This window comes from Sus scrofa, chromosome 12, assembly GCF_054392235.1.
Source record: "Sus scrofa isolate SSC_HxYL_T2T_F1_AM1 chromosome 12, Sscrofa_HxYL_maternal_Yorkshire_Landrace_v2.0, whole genome shotgun sequence".
Classification (NCBI taxonomy): Eukaryota; Metazoa; Chordata; class Mammalia; order Artiodactyla; family Suidae; genus Sus; species Sus scrofa.
In genome coordinates this window covers 25,868,629-25,885,296 of record NC_139394.1, presented here as the reverse complement: position 1 = coordinate 25,885,296, position 16,668 = coordinate 25,868,629, and the positions used below count along the sequence as shown (strand labels likewise).

Sequence of the window (16,668 nt, the reverse complement as noted above, 5' to 3'; positions counted from 1 at the left end):
CCGCTGCATGGCTTTTTGGGAATTGTAGTTCCCGTGCGAAGAGCCCGGGAACCAGGGTACCGCCGCAAGCCACGCTTCCCAGAACGCACAGCGCCAGTCCCTGCCAATCAAAGACGCGGATCTTGGAAGGAGAGCTGGGGGGAAGAGGAGGAGCTGCGCGGCGCATGCGCGGTATGTGTGGCTGGGGAATTCATGTGGAGGTCAGAGTGGAAGCAGGTGAGAATGGAGCAGGGTGGTTGCGGCCCCCGACGGGTTGTCTCCGTGGTCCCTCTGAGCTCCCATGCCTTGAAGTTTGGGCCGGTGGGACGAGTGCGTGGGTCCACCTGGTGTCGGAAGGGAACGGGGGTGAGCCTGGGAGGAGGTTGCGTTAGAGTAAGGAGGTGTGTATGGGGGCAGGGTGAGGAATAATCCAGAAGCTGTTAGAAATGGAAAGGCTGAGGGGTCAGGACCGGGAATTCAGGTCTGGTAGAGAAATATTTAAATGCACGGGGAGAGGTCAGGGTAGTCTCAGAAGTTGTGATCTGGGGAGGAGGGAGGGGAGGCCGAAGTGGATGACCACTATGGGGCGGAGCAAGACAAAGTTAAGTGCTTGAGTGGATTCGAGTGAGATCGGCGTTGCTCCCGCCCACCCCGCCCCTCTCCCTCTCGCTTTGCAGCCGTTTAGGGCCTTTCTGGCCCAGTTGGTTCTTGTGGTGTGTTGGCCCCAGAATGTCATCCAGCCTGTGCTTCCGTAACAACAGGTCGTTCTCAATCCCGGATGATAAGCAGCAGCAGGGTCAGGAGTTTAGCTCTGCCTTCTAGAACGAGACCTCCAGGTTCTAATCCTGGTTGCATCACTGCTAGCTGTGTGATCTTAGGCTCCTCCTGTGACCTCTGTGTGCCTCAGTTTCCTCCTTTGTAGTAATCCTCATAGAGGTTGATGTGAGGAAGACTGCCTAGTGTCATTCTTTTGCTGTTGTAATCACATTCTTTTCTGAGCCCAAATTCCAAGGAATTAACCACACAGACTCTCCTGGGGCCTGCCTCTCCAGGAAAGGGGAGGGTGGTCTGGTGTGGTGCTAAGTATCAAGTATCAATCCCATAATCCCATGCCCTCTTCCTTTTTTTTTTTTTTCCTCTAGGGCACTGCACCCGAGGCCTGTGGAGGTTCCCAGGCTAGGGGTCGAATTGGAGCTGCAGCTGCCGGCCTATAGCACAGCCACAGCAACGAGGGATCGGAGCCACATCTGCAACCTGCACCACAGCTTGTGGCAACACCAGGTCCTTAATTCACTGATCGAGGCCAGGGATCGAACCCACATCTTCATGTATACTAGTCAGGTTCATTAACCACTGAGCCACGACAGGAACTCCTGCATTTTGAACCACCTGCCCCAGGCCCCCTTTTTTCCTTTTGTTTCTTTTTGTTTCCTGTTTGGCTGCCCCACAACATATAGAGTTCCCAGGCCAAGGATCATACCCAAATCGCAGTTGCAGCAACACCAGATCCTTTAGCCCACTGTGCTGGGCCAGGGATTGAACCTTGGTCCTGGCACCGCAGGGATGCCACTGATCCCGTTGTGCTGGAACATCCCCAGGCCCCTTTTCTTAAGTGGTAGAAAAAAAGCAGCAGAAAAAGGAAAAGCAAAGGGATTGATAATACCCTTTGAAAGCTGCAGAGTGTTATTTATGAAATGTCCTTCAGTGGATGATTCAAAGCTCTCAAGAATGGGGAAATAATGGAGTTCCCGTTGTGGCTCAGTGGTAACAAACCCGCCTACTAACCATAAGGACAAGGGTTCGATCCCTGGCCTCGATCAGTGGTTAAGGATCTGGTGTTGCTGAAAGCTGCCTTGTAGGTCAAAGATGAGGCTCAGATCTGGTATGCCTGTGACACAGGCTGGCGACTACAGCTCCAATTTGACTCCTAGCCTGGGAGCTTACATGCGCCACACGTGTGGCCCTAAAATGACCAAAACAACAAACAAAAAAAGAATGGAGAAATAAACAGCCAGCTTCAGAAGTACCCGTGATGTCTCAGAGAGGGCTTTCTCTCGGGATTTTGGGATCTAGTCTTTTGTTTATTTTATTTTCACCCCTAGGTGTGAGTGGGTCCAGCAGAAGGAGACATGGCTGCCAAGGTGTTTGAGTCCATCGGCAAGTTTGGCCTGGCCTTAGCCGTTGCAGGAGGCGTGGTGAACTCTGCCTTGTATAATGGTGAGACACTGAAGGGTGGTGGGCCACTGCCCTTTGCCAGAAGATGTCTGTTGGTCTGCCTGGCCCATGTGACACTCCTGTGGGCAGCCGCTGTCCGTGAATGTGTTTGTGACCAAAGACTGACCTGCCACCATCCTAACACCGTATAGTTGCATTGTCATCAGAGCCTCTGTCCCTGTAGCTGTAAGGTTCTCTCGGAGCCTAGATTCACAGAGAGCCTCCCAGCCCAGTTTGGTGTTTCCGGTTGCTCTTGTTCTTTACAGTGATGCTGCAGCAGAGTGTCAGGGTTTCTCTGGCCAGCTGAAATGGAGATCTCGTTTGTTCCCTTCTGCCTGTGTGGGGGATAACTCAAGGGCTTTAGACCTTTGGTGACCTTGTCCTTGTCCTGAACAGGAGCTTTTGCTCTGCTGTGGTTGGGTCATTCCAGAGAAAATAGCGTTGAGATGCATTGCCCAGCTTTCAGCAGTGTGGCAGGGCTTTAAGCTGGTTTTTCATCCACTTTCTTGTGTGACCCTAGGCAAGTCACTTTTCCCTCCCCAGGCCTCAGCTTTCTCATGGTCGGGCAACAGTGTTGAACTAGTGTATGTGTAAGACCGCGTCCAGCTCTGATGTTCTTGAACTTTCACTGTTGGAAAGCAGCAGTGGACTGACCCAACTCACGGAGGATTACTTTCAGGGTAAAGATAATCGAACCAGGGAGTCCCCTTTGTGGCCCAGTGGTTAACGAACCCAACTAGAATCCATGAGGATGTGGGTTCAATCCCTGGCCTCACTCAGTGGGTTAAGGATCCGTCATTGCCATGAGCTGTGGTATAGGTGGCAGATGCGGCTCAGATCCTCCATTGCTGTGGCCGTAGTGTAGGCCGGCAGCTACAGCTCCAATTAGGCCCCTAGCCTGGGAACCTCCATATGCCACGGGTATGGCCCTAAAAAGCAAAAAAAAAAAAAAAAGAGAGAGATAATTGAACTGACCACAAAGTGCAAAAAGGCAGATATACTCTGATCTTTTTGGCCAGCCCTGCATGGCTAGACATCATCACCATCACTCATTTCTCTCTCAGTCAGCAAGACAGCTCTGTAGCCCCTTAAAACCGTAGAGAAACCAAGCTATTGGAAGTAAAGAGTGGGGCCTTCTGAGTTGTAGGGTTGCCGGAGTGAGGGTGCTGTTTCTGCGCACACTGGGTGAGGCTGGAACCGGAGGGAATGTGGTAACAGTGAAGACCTTGGTGAGTTTTAGAAAGTTTTGAGAAGTGATTTCTGGAAATGCTTTGCGAGTTTGGGAGTGAGGTGGTTAATCAGAAAATCAGTAGCCAGTTGTTTCAGAGAGAAAGGGTGCTGAGGAAAGCTCCTGTAACCAAAGTCCTTGGGAAGACACATGGGAGTGATTGCTTTGTTTTGTAGCCATTTAGAAGCCTCTAGAGGTCAGAAGTCTGGGAATGTAGAGCAGGAGAGGGGAGACTTAATACATGAATAGAAAGCACTGGGAGGAGTTCCCGTTGTGGCTCAGCAGTAACCTGATTAGTATCCATGAGGACACAGGTTCCATCCCTGGCCGCGCTCAGTGGGTTAAGGATCCGGTGTTGCCGTGAGCTGTGGTGTAGGTCGCAGGCGAGGCTTGGATCTGATGTTGCTATGGCTGTGGTTAGGCCAGCCGCTATAGCTTCCATTTGACCCCTAGTCTGGGAACTTCCATATGCCTTGGGTGCAGCCCTTAAAAAGCAAAAAAAAAAAAAAAAAGGCGCCAGGGACCTTTCAAGGGCATGATCATTTTGGTTAACGGGTGAAGGGATTTTTCTGACCCATCGTTTTCCTTCATTCCTAGTGGATGCTGGGCACAGAGCTGTCATCTTTGACCGGTTCCGTGGCGTGCAGGACATTGTCGTAGGGGAAGGGACGCACTTTCTCATCCCGTGGGTACAGAAGCCAATTATCTTTGACTGCCGCTCTCGACCACGTAACGTGCCAGTGATCACTGGTAGCAAAGGTGAGTCTTGTGTGTGGGTCAGGGCAAGTGGAGAGTCGGGGAGGCTACTGTGAGATCCAGAAGGGGTCGAACTTCACATTGTAAGAGTTCCTGGCATATCTTTCCTAAAGAGTTTTATGTGCCTTTATGCAGCATAGAAGGAAATAGGCAACCCTTCGAGATACCCCTGGTTTGGTCACAGACCACCACAGCGAGGCAGATGCTCTAATACAGTGAAATGCTTGACAGAGTTCCCTGGTGGCCGAGCAGGTTGAGGATCTGGTGTTGTCCCTGCTGTGGTTCAGGTCGCTGCGTGCCAGAGGTTCAGTAGCTGGCCCAGGAGCTTTTGTATGGTGCAGGCGCAGCCAAAAAAAAAAAAAAAAGAAAGAAAGAAAAAGTTACTGATGGAAGATAATGTGAGAAAAAGAATGTGTACATGTGTGTGTGTGACTGTGTCACTTTGCTGTACAGTAGAAATTGACAGAACACTGTAAAGCAACTATAATGGAAAAAGTAAAAGTCATTAAAAGTTTAAGATAAAGAAAGAAAACATTGTGGTTGGGGAGTCCCTGGTGGTCTAGTGGTTAGGACTTGGCGCTTTCACTGCTGCAGCCCAGGTTCCATCCCTGGTCTGGGAACTGAGATCCCACATCCCGCCACTGCAGGCTGTGGCCAAAAAAAACAAACAAGCAAACTTTATGGCTTAAAAATGCTGACCAGCCTTTGAGCCTTGGGTGAATTATCGAAGTAACATCACAGATCATTGATCACAGATCACTACAACAAATCCGGCAATGCTGGAAATTTTTGAAATACTGCAACAATTACCTAAATGTGACACAGACACAAAGCAGATACTTTTAGAAAAATGGCACAGATATGGAGTTCTCCTCGGGGCGTAGCAGCAACAAATCCAACTAGGAACCATGAGGTTTCAGGTTCGATCCCTGGCCTCGCTCAGTGGGTTAAGGATCCGGCGTTGCCGTGAGCCGTGGAGTAGGTCGCAGATGGGGCTCGAATCTGGCGTGGCTGTGGCTGTGGTGTAGGTTGGCAGCTACAGCTCCGATTGGACCCCTAGCCTGGGAACCTCCATATGCCGTGGGTGTGGCCCTAAACAAAAAAAAAAAGAAAAGAAAAATGGCACAGATAGACTTGCTTGATCCAGAGTTGCCACACATCTTCAATTTGTAAAAAAATGCAGTGTCTGCAAAGCACAATAAAACGAGGCGTGCCTGTATACTGGAGATCCGCGCACAGAGCCGTACAAATTTAGAGAAATGCACGCAGATGTATTTCAAGAGTTACCCGGTGATCCAGGTTTACAGAAATCTAAATGCGCCTGTGCCCCCTCAGTTGACCCTTCCCAGTCGGTTCTCATTCCCCAGGGTGACTGTAAACTGATCTCCAGCCCGTCTGTTGGCCTTCACAGCTGACTTAGCCTTTGCCCTGCTTCCCAGGGCCTCTGCTTCCAGCAGTGCTGCACTCTCATGGCTTTCGCACAGGCCAAAGCCCACATCCCCAAGTCTGGTGCCTGGCGCACCACTGGCGTCCCAGTCGGAGCCTAAAATGAATGGCTGTTCTGGTTCTCCCCTCTTCCCACCCCCAGAGGTGCACGGGCGGTAAACGGAATGGCAGGTACAGGCTCAGGGGTGACGTTTCTGTGCAGCAAGGGGAGAGGGTTGAGGGGACGTCGCTGATCCTCAGCAGATGTTTGCTTTCTGTGGTGGTGCCAGGCCTGGGGCTGGGTCAGAGAGCGGGGGTTTAAAGACGACGGCAGCAGGCAGCAGGTGCCCTTAGGAGCTCGGTCTAGCTGGGAGGTGGTCCTGCGGACAGGCAGTTAGAGGGAAGCGTGGCGGGCACAGCCTGTGGGGAGAGCAGAGAGGAGCCCGCTTACGAGGCACATGCATCTGCTGGCACTTGAGAGGGAGATGTGTGGCGGGCTGAGGAGGGGACGCGGTGCATTGGTGTTGCATCGTCTGTCCTGTTGCCCCCCCCCCCGCCAGCCGGGGAGAGGAAGGAGCCTTGTAAAGGGTCCGGCTTAGCAACCGCGTCAGAGGACCTCAGTGGTGGGGTGTGGTTAATCAAGAAAAATCCTATTTTATCTTACAGGCCTGGTTCTCAGTGTTCGCTCTCTCCGGGAGTGCTCTCTCTCTCTACCGTTTAGTGGTTACACGGTGCGCCTCAAGGGTACACTGTGCACCTCTCTTCAGAACTTGATGGGAACCGCAGAGATCAGGGACTCGTGTGTGAACATGTCCCACATCTGGTGCCTGGTTCAGAGCTGCTCTCCCGGGCGCTTGGTCCATACTGCTGTGACCACGAGCAAGCTCTGAGCACTTTAGCGCCAAGCAGGCCTGGGTTGTCAAGGGGAAGTTTTAGTTCCCTTCCCGGATTCCTTTGACCGGGCCAAGTAATTAGAACTGGCCTCTCGATGCGTCTGATAACCCCTTCCATCTGGTGCGCGTTTGTCAGAGTGCTTTTATGTCTGTTTCTTCCTTCAGTTTCCCCCCACTTGCCTGGAGGGCAGATGAAATTGGGGGGTGGGGGCGTTCTTATAGACAAGGAGACAGGCTGAGATGGGCTAAGGCTTGGTGAGGCTGTGCAGTTAGTACACAGCGGGGTCGGGGCTGCAGCCAGGCCTCGGGCTGCTGGTCAGCTGGACCCACGATCACCTCTCCACAGCCCCCAGCCACAGTCACCGGGCCTTGGAGAAGCCTTGCACTGCAGTTCTTGGCATTGATTTGTTTTCTTAAAATATTCACTGCTTGGAGTTCCTGTCGTGGCTCAGTGGTTAACGAATCCAACTAGGAACCACGAGGTTGCGGGTTCGATCCCCGGCCTCACTCAGTGGGTTAAGGATCCGGTGTTACCGAGAGCTGTGGTGTAGGTTGCAGACGCGTCTCGGATCCCGTGTTACTGTGGCTGTGGTGTAGGCCGGCGGCTACAGCTCTGATTCAACTCCTAGCCTGGGAACCTCCATATGCCGCGGGAGCGGCCTAAGAAATGGCAAAAAGACAAAAAAAGTAAAAATACTCAGTGCTTCAAACATTCCGTGGCGCCTATTGGACGTATAATCTGAGCTTGTTTATATCCAAGAACATTAGGATGCCCTGAAAAGCTGTCATCACCAGAAAGCTTTGAGAAGCTTTTAACGCAGGTGCTCTGCTGGGTTCTCTACCAAGGCGACCACGCATATAAATCGCAGCAAATCTGGGTAGGAGAGGTCACAGAAGGCCACTGGGGTTTTTATTTCTAACCCCAGCATTTGTCCCCAACCCTAAGATTTACAGAATGTCAACATCACCCTGCGTATCCTCTTTCGGCCGGTCGCCAGCCAGCTCCCCCGCATCTTCACCAGCATCGGGGAGGACTACGACGAGCGCGTGCTGCCCTCCATCACCACAGAGATCCTCAAGTCCGTGGTGGTGAGTGGCAAAGCCTCGGCCTCCAGCCCAGCCCCCCCGGAGGTCCCCGGGTGACAGGAAGAGCTTGGTGGTGGCTCGTTGGGCCTCCGCTTCCTCCTTATCCTGACCGGCTCCTCTGCCCTCCTTTGGAACCAGGCTCGCTTTGACGCTGGAGAACTGATCACCCAGAGAGAGCTGGTCTCCAGACAGGTGAGCGATGACCTCACGGAGCGAGCAGCCACCTTTGGGCTCATCCTGGATGACGTGTCTCTGGTAAGAGCCTTGGCAAGCCTGTGGGGGAGGGCGCATGGCTCCATGGCTGGGTAGACACCGTGAGGTCCTCCCTGCCATTTGCCTCGACGAAGACTTGAAAACGTGGAACCTTCCTGATGGTATGAGGCGCTCCTCCTTGGGTTCGTTGGACCTCCCATGTGCCACAGACATTTTTCTTTTGATTTTTGGTTCCACTCAGAGGGTCCCCAACCACTGGACTTTTCACCTTCCCCCAAACTGTGAGTGTTCTCCCGCGCTCCCCAGGGAGTGATGTCTCGCTTAACCCCGTTTGACACCGGCAGACACTGCCCGGTAGAGACTAGAGAACAGCTTGGAGAGTCTTTCTCCCTAGCACGGACCTCCCAGCCTGACCCCTGAGAATTTCCTGACACTCAGGGTCTGCAGCACAGTCAGGCGAGGCCTGGGAACTCCCCGTGAAAGGTGATAGAGTGTAAACGAGTGGTTCTGTTGCCCAGAGCCTGGCACTGGGGGTGGGGGGTGGGGCATCTCTGAGGCATAAGCCATCCTCTTGAGACCATGTGGTCTGTGTGGCTGTATTTCTATGACATCGAATGCCTTAACACAGACAGAAAGCAATACGGGCAGGATAGCATTTCAGATCCAGGAGGATGAGGGGAAGGGGGTCGTGTTTCAGATTCTCTGGGAAAAATCCTTTGGCGTGATTTGTTCGGGTGGTGAGCTAGTGTTTCCTGTTCAGTTCTCCTGTGCGTCGCTGGGGAGAGGCACCACTTCCCGCTTTTCGCGCCTGTGCAGCTGTTTAAACAGCGACCCTGAGTGACATCCAGCACCCAGCACTCACCCCAGGGCACTGCTCCACCTTGCAGCAGCCACCTTCCAGCCTGGGAAGGGCTGCTGGGCTCCCTCTGCTGGCTGGACGCCAGGCTGCGGCCCCGTGGCTCCTCTGACCAGGGCGGCGCCTCAGGCTCTCCCACTCCCTCTCAGTGTTAAGCTACACACCTTGGCCGTGTGAAAACGCTGAGTAAAAGCCCAAGGAGAAGCTTGGCCTTTCGCTAGACGTTAACCACACACTCCATTCGGGGGAAATGCGGGCTGACCGCAAGAAACCCTATCTAAGAGGTGTGAGGAGAAAATTAGATTTCAAGAGGAATGTGCTGCCCTCAGCTGGCCCTTTTAGAAAGCAATTTTATTCCTTAATTGCACATTGTGTTTTCATGTCTCAGGATTGTATTTTCATCCCCAAACCTTGAACAAGAGTCCAGAAATGGAGCGGGCAATGGAGAACAGCTGCAGTTTAAGAGTTATTAGGAGTGTTAAAAATTTTGAAGGACAGTGGATTGGGATTTACTCTTGGGGGGTTCCCTCATGGTTCAACCGGTTAAGGAACCAGTGTTGTTACAGCTGTGGCACGGGTTCGCTCCCTGACCTGGGAGCTTCTGCAGGCTGCAAGTGTAGCCAAAAGAATAAAAGTAGAGGGGTTCCCGTCATGGCTCAGTGGTTAACGAATCCGACTAGAAACCGTGACGTTGCGGGTTCGATCCCTGGCCTCACTCAGTGGGTTAAGGATCCGGCATTGCCATGAGCTGTGGTATAGGTTGCAGATGCGGCTCGGATCCCGAGTTGCTGTGGCTCTGGTGTAGGCCAGAGGCTACAGCTCCGATTAGACCCCTAGCCTGGGAACCTCCATATGCCGTGGAAGCGGCCCTAGACATGGCAAAAAGACCAAAAAAAAAAAAAAAAGAGTAAAAGTAGAGGTTGGGAGGGTGGGGAAAGAAATGAAGCAAGTAGAATTTGGTAGCAGAGCCAATGCTGTCGTCCCCTTTCTTCTTTCTGTTTGATAACAAGTTAGAGGAATAAATAAGTCACCCTAGACCAGGCCTTAGAAGTGCTGGGATCCCTTGCACAGTCTGAACTGTCCCGATGCGACTGTCTCAACACTTCAGCAACGTCTCGGTCATGCCTGTTACTAGGGAAGGTCTGTGGGTGATCAGAATTTTAAACCTTCACCCTAAGCGATATCTTTCCCTGCCTTCTCTTACTCTTCTGCCTTGACCAGAAGCACTCAGGCACAGGCAGTACCGTGGTTTGCACAGTCCCGGTTTGGAAACCTCACCCGTCCTCCTCCTGTTGCGTGGTGGAGGCGCTGTGAGGAACACGTGGACTGGTTAATCCATAAGCACCAAGCATCATGCTCTTGAATCCCTGAGAACCAGCTGCATCCCTCCCTCTCAGGGGCTCACTTTTCCATCTGGCTTCTCTGGGGGCTTCCAGCAGGCCATCAAAGGATCCTGGAAGAGCACTAGTCAGCGGTGGGGGTGCTGGAACCCCCCATGTCTCCTCCCCTAGGGAGGTGGTCAGTTGAGTGATACCTTCTGGCGCCCGTGGGCTGTTTCCCACCCGAGGGGGCAGCATGATGCACAGGGGCACTTTGGGCAGCCGCGGATTCTGGATGTGCACTCAGGTAGGGCACGGATGTGGAGGTGGAAGGGTGTTCTGGCCTCATGATGCCTCCAGCTGCTAGAGCCATTCCTGGCCTCTTCCTCCAGCGGCCATGGGGGCCTTGCAGCAGCGCTGTCTAAGCAATTACACTGCCTGGTCTCGCGCTCACTCTCTCCCCTTAGACGCATCTGACCTTCGGCAAGGAGTTCACAGAAGCGGTGGAAGCCAAACAGGTGGCTCAGCAGGAAGCAGAGAGGGCCAGATTTGTGGTGGAAAAGGTGAGCGCTCAACCAGATGGCAGGAGCCCCTCTCCCCCTTCCTCCTGTGCTCCGCCTCCCGGTTTGCTGGGTGGCCTGGAAATTCATCATCTGTCATCTCTTCTTCCGGGACATCGGAAGGGGATTGAAGGGACTCTGCTCCTGCAATTGGTTCCAGAGTCTTTGGGGTCCAGTCAGGGATACGTGGGGTTATGTTCCTAAATCACTGAAGGGTAATTTTTTTTCCACTTCCCTAAGATCAAAAACACTCTCCCACAAATAAAGATGTTCCTTCTGGAACATTTTCAGCTTCACTGAGAAGTCGTTTTTAACCATGGTTACACAGTGAAAGCTGACAGCAGAAAGGATCAAACGTTGCGCCAGATGTACCATCATCACTGGATTTTTTTTTTTTTTTTTTTTTTCCCTCAAGCACTAAATCCGTCCAGATGTGTCAGAATGGGCTGGGACACAGCATGTTTGCATGGAGCCTGGTCTTTTGGTCTTTGCAAAGATGTATTTGCTTCTTGTACCCCCTTCGCCCCCCGACTAGTCGTCTTGGGTTTATAGTCCTCATCCAAGGGGGTCCTCAGAATCAGAGAATAGAGGGGTTTATGGGTAGACGTTTAACTCCAGAGCATATCACTCCGTGTGGGTGGCGACTTCTTGCTCTCCTTCCTCTCTCCAGCACCTAGAACCTGTCCACAACCGTGCCTGGGCCTAGATGCTAAGGATCACTTGTTGAGTGAACAGTCCCAGAGCCTCCGTTTAACAGCTGTGTGTCCAAACAGCTGTGTGTCCATTGCCGAGAGGCTTGGCACTGTGCTCTCCTCCCGTCCTTCTGAAGGTCGTGCTGTGCAGGTCGATGCCATCCTGTCCCAAAGGGTAGGGAAAGCCCAGGAGAGCTCGTCCTGGTCAGGAAGCAGTTTAGCTCCTGTCTAGGGAGCGTCCCCTGTCTGTGGTCCTTCCGAGCCACGCTGGTCTTGACCGAAGTCGCTTTGACTTGGAGCTGGAGGGAAAGACGAGGGTCGGTTCCTCCTTCTTTCTCTCCTGGTTTCCTTGGCCTGGGATCCTCAGAGCAGGGGGGCTGCATTGCGTTGTTATTCGTGTTCCGGAGGACTGTGAAACAAGACAGCGGTTTCTGCAGCCACCAGAAACATGTCCCTGCAGGGCTGAGCAGTGGGCATGATGGGCGAGCGGAGGATTGGGCGGCCAGTGCTTGCTGACCCCGCCTGCAGGGGGCGGCCCATTCCCAGAGTGCCTTTCAGGGCCCAGTGAGGGCGCCTGACCGGGTGCTTTTGAGGCCGTAGCCTGCCGTCCGGCACCCCGACCTTGCTGTGACCTTGGTCTCCCTCTGCCTCTCCGCCCGCCGTAGGCTGAGCAGCAGAAGAAGGCAGCCATCATCTCCGCCGAGGGCGACTCCAAGGCGGCGGAGCTGATCGCCAACTCGCTGGCCACTGCGGGCGACGGCCTCATCGAGCTGCGCAAGCTGGAGGCCGCGGAGGACATCGCGTACCAGCTGTCACGCTCCCGGAACATCACCTACCTGCCGGCCGGCCAGTCGGTGCTCCTCCAGCTGCCGCAGTGAGGCCCGCCCCTCCCGGGGCCACTGGACCCCAGCCCCGGTGATCTCAGCCGCTCCTTCCTTCTCCCACCCCAGAAATCACTGTGAAACTTCATGATTGGCTTAAAGTGAAGGAAATAAAAGTAAAATCACTTCGGATTTCTAATTACTCTATCAGACGAAGCTCTTTCATTCCTCTCATTTCCATCCCCTCTTTTTATCCACCTCCCCACCAAAAATTGCCAAGTGCCTATGCACACCCACTTGGCTCCCGTCTCAGGGGCCTGCTGGCGCTCCCACCTAGGCACTGGCAATGGGCAGAAGAGAGGCAGGGCTGTGAGTGGGACGAGCCGGGCAGGACGCTGGTGGCCTCCAACCGATCAGTCATTCAAGACCTGAGGCCCATGCAGTTGAACTGCGAACACAGGCCTCGGTTTTTTTCCAGTGGTCCCTGCACAGAGAGGTGCTGGGGAGGGTCCGAGAGGAAGCGATCTGTCTCTCAGCATAAGGCTGATTCTCTTTAACTGGGGCCAGCGGAAGCAGGTGTGTACAACCGACGTGGACTGAAAACTCTGCCCCTGTGAAGGTGGGTGGGCCTGATGTGCTGCCCCTCAGGGTCCTAAAACTGGAGTGGACTCGGCTAGTGAAAGAGCGGCCCTGGACCGAGATGTGAGTCCTGCAGACTTCCTGTCCACCTCCCACCTTGGTGTCAAGTACCGGCGGAATTCCAGCTTGAAGGATTGCATCCTGCCGAGGCTGCACAGGCCTGCCAAAGACGTGTGCGTCCTGCGTTCCTGGCTCCCTCGTTCAGAGACTGCCCTTACAGAGGGCTCTGCGCCTGTGCCTTGAAACAACCACCAGAAGAAAACAAGTGTGTGTAAACTGCTATCAATAAATGACATCCAGACCTCCCAGCTCAGTCGTAATGGGTTTGGTGTTTTCACTTTGTTTTCTGGGTTTTTTTTTTTCTGGTGGCAGGCGGGGGCGGGGGGGGGGTGGTTGCTTGTTGGAATTCATGGGTTGAGGACAGAGCATTCTAGTGGTTTTTGTGTGCTGGTGTTTGTATCACCGGCGAGGATAGACTCTCCGGCAAGGCAGAAAATGCTTTGGTTTCAGAAGACACTGCTGTGTTCCAGGTCCAGCTGCAGCCGGAAATAATCGGTGGTGTCAGGTGAGGTTGGTGGCAATGTGGTTTCCTAGGGAGGTGAGGGTGGATGGAGGTTCATTTACCCGTGGCTTTTGGTGCCCCTACAAACTGAGCGTTGTAGGCCCACCACCAAACGAGAGATGGACATAAAACACCCGTGTGCTAATAAGCCCTCCATGCGCTCTGGATAGACTTTGCTTTTTTTGGCCACCCCGAGGCATATGGAGTTTCCGGGCCAGGGATTAAATCTGAGCTACAGTTGCAGCTATGCTGGGTCCTTTAACCCACTGGGCTGGGGCCAGGGATCAAACCTGCCTCCTGGTGCTGCAGCAATGCTATGGATTCCACTGTGCCACGGCGGGAACTCCTAGATAGGTGTCTACATTCATCAGATGGCTTCAGGTGTCCTGCCTGTCGTGGGCTTGTTTTGCTTATTCCGCTTTGCTTGGATGAGGAAAGGATTCAGCCTTTGAAGGGGGGCCGGGTTTATGCACTTTGAATGGCAGAGAGGGAAAGCCGACCTGTGACCGAGAAATGAGCCAATGCCAGTCCCAGTTCAGATCCTCATAACAACAAAACGGCGACGGCAGCGTACATTGAGCCCTCACCTTGACTGTGCTTTAACCTCTGCTCTCAGGTTAATCCCTGGCTCACCACCTGGCCAAGGAGAGCCGTCTCTTTAAGAGGACGCCGCGAGCTGGTCTCTGACCTGGATCCTGCAGTTCCTCTCCCAGGGTGATGGGCCTGCTGTCAGCTGGGAAAGGTGGGGCCTGAAGCGCAGACTTGGGGCAGGCCGGGGGCTCCCCTCCCAGGGCCTCTCCGCTGGGGTCTCGTGCGTTCCCACCACTGGGAGCTCTAGGACAAGGGCACGACGGGCTCCCCACCCTCGGCTGACCCTCCCACCAAAGCCTCGTTCTGCTTGATGCTCGGGAGCCTCGTCCAGCCCATCTCCCCACTGTCTCCCTGGCATCAGTTAGCCTAGGATATGTCTTCCCACTTGCGGGGGTTTTGTTTCTTGGTTTTGGGGTTTTTTCCTGTAAGAATAGTGAGGCCTGCAAGGTGCCTGGACTCGCAAAGTGCGTGAAAGATGAGCAGAAAGAGCATGACTGCTAAATAGGTTCCAGACCGGCTTCCACTCGGCCGCCTTCCTCCTTTCCTGCTGTTTATTGCCTTGGACGCCTGTGGGGGGTGGGGGCAGGAGGCTACTCTTCCCCAGGCCCTTTTTAACAGAGCAGTTGTGTTTCTTGCAGTCGGCAGGAGATTGGGTTTCTCACCCAGGTGTGCGAGGGGGGCCCTCCCCAGCTTCTGGGGTCCTCCTGCCTCCAGGTCAGCCCTTTGGCAGTGGCGGTGGCAGGCAGGCAGGTTCCTGCTGGGTTTGCCCCGAATCCTCCCTGCCAGGGATGGTGCCAGGGGTGGCCCAGGGGCCTCCTTCTCCCTTGACTTCCGCCAACTGATTCTTTTCACAAATGTGCAAGGGCTGTGAACTGGCTGCTTAGCCCCAGAGTTCCCCCCGATGGCCTCCGGGTTTCTCCAGGAGCTGCCACAATGGGCCTTTATCAGCGAGGGATTCCCTGGGCCTCGGATCAAAAAAGCCGTGTCCTGTCCCGGCCGGGGAGGGGGCCGAGCTGGGAGTGTCTTCATCCCTCTCCCCCTCGGTCAGGCTCAATAGTTCCCTTGTTCAGGCCCGAGGGTCTCTGACTAAGAAGGCAGTGGGCGTTGGACATGGGGTGGGAGAGAAAAAAACCCTCCCAGGCTTGCCGTTTTCCTTACGACGGCTAGTTTTACACAGATTCTGCCAGTGTGGACTGATGGGGTGGGGAGCTGTGCTGTCCTCCCCAGGTGGGTCCATTTGAAGGACAGGGAGAGGCCATGGGGTGTCAGTCAAAGCCCGACTTAGCAGATGCTGCTCTGATCAGCTAGTGGTCCAGCAATCAGGGGGGCTTGCGGTGAGGCCCTCCCCCGACCTCTGCCGTCCAACACTGTGAGCAAAGCAGCCCGCCCTGACGGTAGCCTGGGTGAGAAGTTCGCAGGAGGCCATACTTGGTGTCCCCGCCTCTCCCAGGCCTCGGGTTCATCCTGAACACCGCTCTGAACTTCGTTTTTCTAAAGCAGATCTCATCCTCTTCCTCTTGAAAAACCTTCCGCAGCCACTCCTCCCTCCCTGGCTTTATAAAGTGCAGATGCCTCATCCTGGCTAGAGTTCTAGGCCCTCCGCTTGCTACCTTTCTAGTCTAGCTTCAGACTTTACTGGCTGCCTTCACAGGCCAGCCTCGGGGCTCCCGTGTGATAGGAAGTGGTGTTGGAAAACGCCAGTGGGAAGGGGCAGCGGCGACTGGCACTGATGGTGGGAAGCAGAGTTGGTAGGGGTGCTATAAGACCTCCTTTGCATGGGGAGTTTCCGTCGTGGCTCAGTGGAAGTGCATCTGACTAGCATCCAGGAGGACGCAGATTCAATCCCTGGCCTCGCTCAGTGGGTTCAGGATCCAGCATTGCCGTGAGCTGTAGTGTAGGTCATAGACGCGACTCGGATCCGGCGTTGCTGTGGCTCTGGCATAGGCTGGCAGCTACAGCTCCAGTTCGACCCCTAGCCTGGGAACCTCCATATGTCACGTGTGTGACCCCAAACCACCCCCCCAAAAAAAGACCTCCTTTGCAGGGGACAGAATCATACAACAAGAAACTGGCCCCAGAGTTCCCTTCATGGCTCAGCGGTTCACAAGTTCACAAACCGACTAGCATCCATGAGGACGCAGCTCTGATTCGACTCCTAGCCTACAAACTTCCATATGCATCGGGTAGGGCCCTGAAATAGCAAAAAAAAAAAAGCCCCAAAGTCATGCCAGGGACACCCCCCAATTGAAAACATGCGCCCAACTGAGTTCCTTGCTCTTGTCTGCATACCCCCCACTTTCACGGCACCCCCTCTGCTCACGCTGCCACTAGAGAGCCCTTCCCCCACACTTCACGGGACCAGATGTCCCCATCCTTTGAGCACTAGCTCAGATGCTTTCTCTGACACAAAACTTCCGCTGATCCACATTCCCATGAGGCATCTAGTGCTCGCCTGGGTTGCAGGTGTGTGTGTGTTCTCTCTCCAACCCTGCATTTATGGAGGGCGAGATCCTTATAGGATTCGACGTTCCGCCTTCCTCTCTCCCTCTTCTTTTCCCCTCATCACCCCTAATCTTTTTCCCATGTCAAACATGCCTGGCTCTTGGTGGGAGTTCCTCAATTTGTGAGTTAAAGAGCTGAAGAAATAGATGTATAGGACTGAGGTTAGACATTCAGGCTGGGGGAGTTCCCACTATGGCTCAATGGGTTACAAACCTGACTGGTATCCAAGAGGATGCGGGTTCGCTCCCTGGACCTGCCCAGTGGGTTAAGGATCCAGTGTTGCCATGAGCTATGGTGTAGGTTGCCGACACAGCTCAGATCCCACGTTGCTG

The 16,668-nt window shown here is 54.0% G+C and overlaps 1 protein-coding gene across 4 annotated transcripts; it reads left to right on the top strand.

Moving 5' to 3' along the window:
• The first annotated feature begins 173 nt into the window (after positions 1-173).
• On the top strand, positions 174-12,989 carry PHB1 (prohibitin 1). 4 transcript variants are annotated; one of them, XM_003131560.7, is made up of 7 exons: positions 174-216; positions 2,082-2,196; positions 4,019-4,180; positions 7,442-7,584; positions 7,720-7,836; positions 10,437-10,532; positions 11,887-12,989. In XM_003131560.7, the coding sequence occupies exons 2-7, from the start codon at positions 2,109-2,111 to the stop codon at positions 12,097-12,099; spliced, it is 819 nt and encodes a 272-aa protein (XP_003131608.4). In that variant the 5' UTR covers positions 174-216; positions 2,082-2,108; the 3' UTR covers positions 12,100-12,989. The 4 variants fall into 4 exon arrangements, with proteins under 4 accessions (XP_003131608.4, XP_020922794.1, XP_013836451.2 ...); XM_021067135.2 differs by having other exon boundaries at positions 174-309; XM_013980997.3 differs by having other exon boundaries at positions 174-345.
• Positions 12,990-16,668: the final 3,679 nt, after the last annotated feature.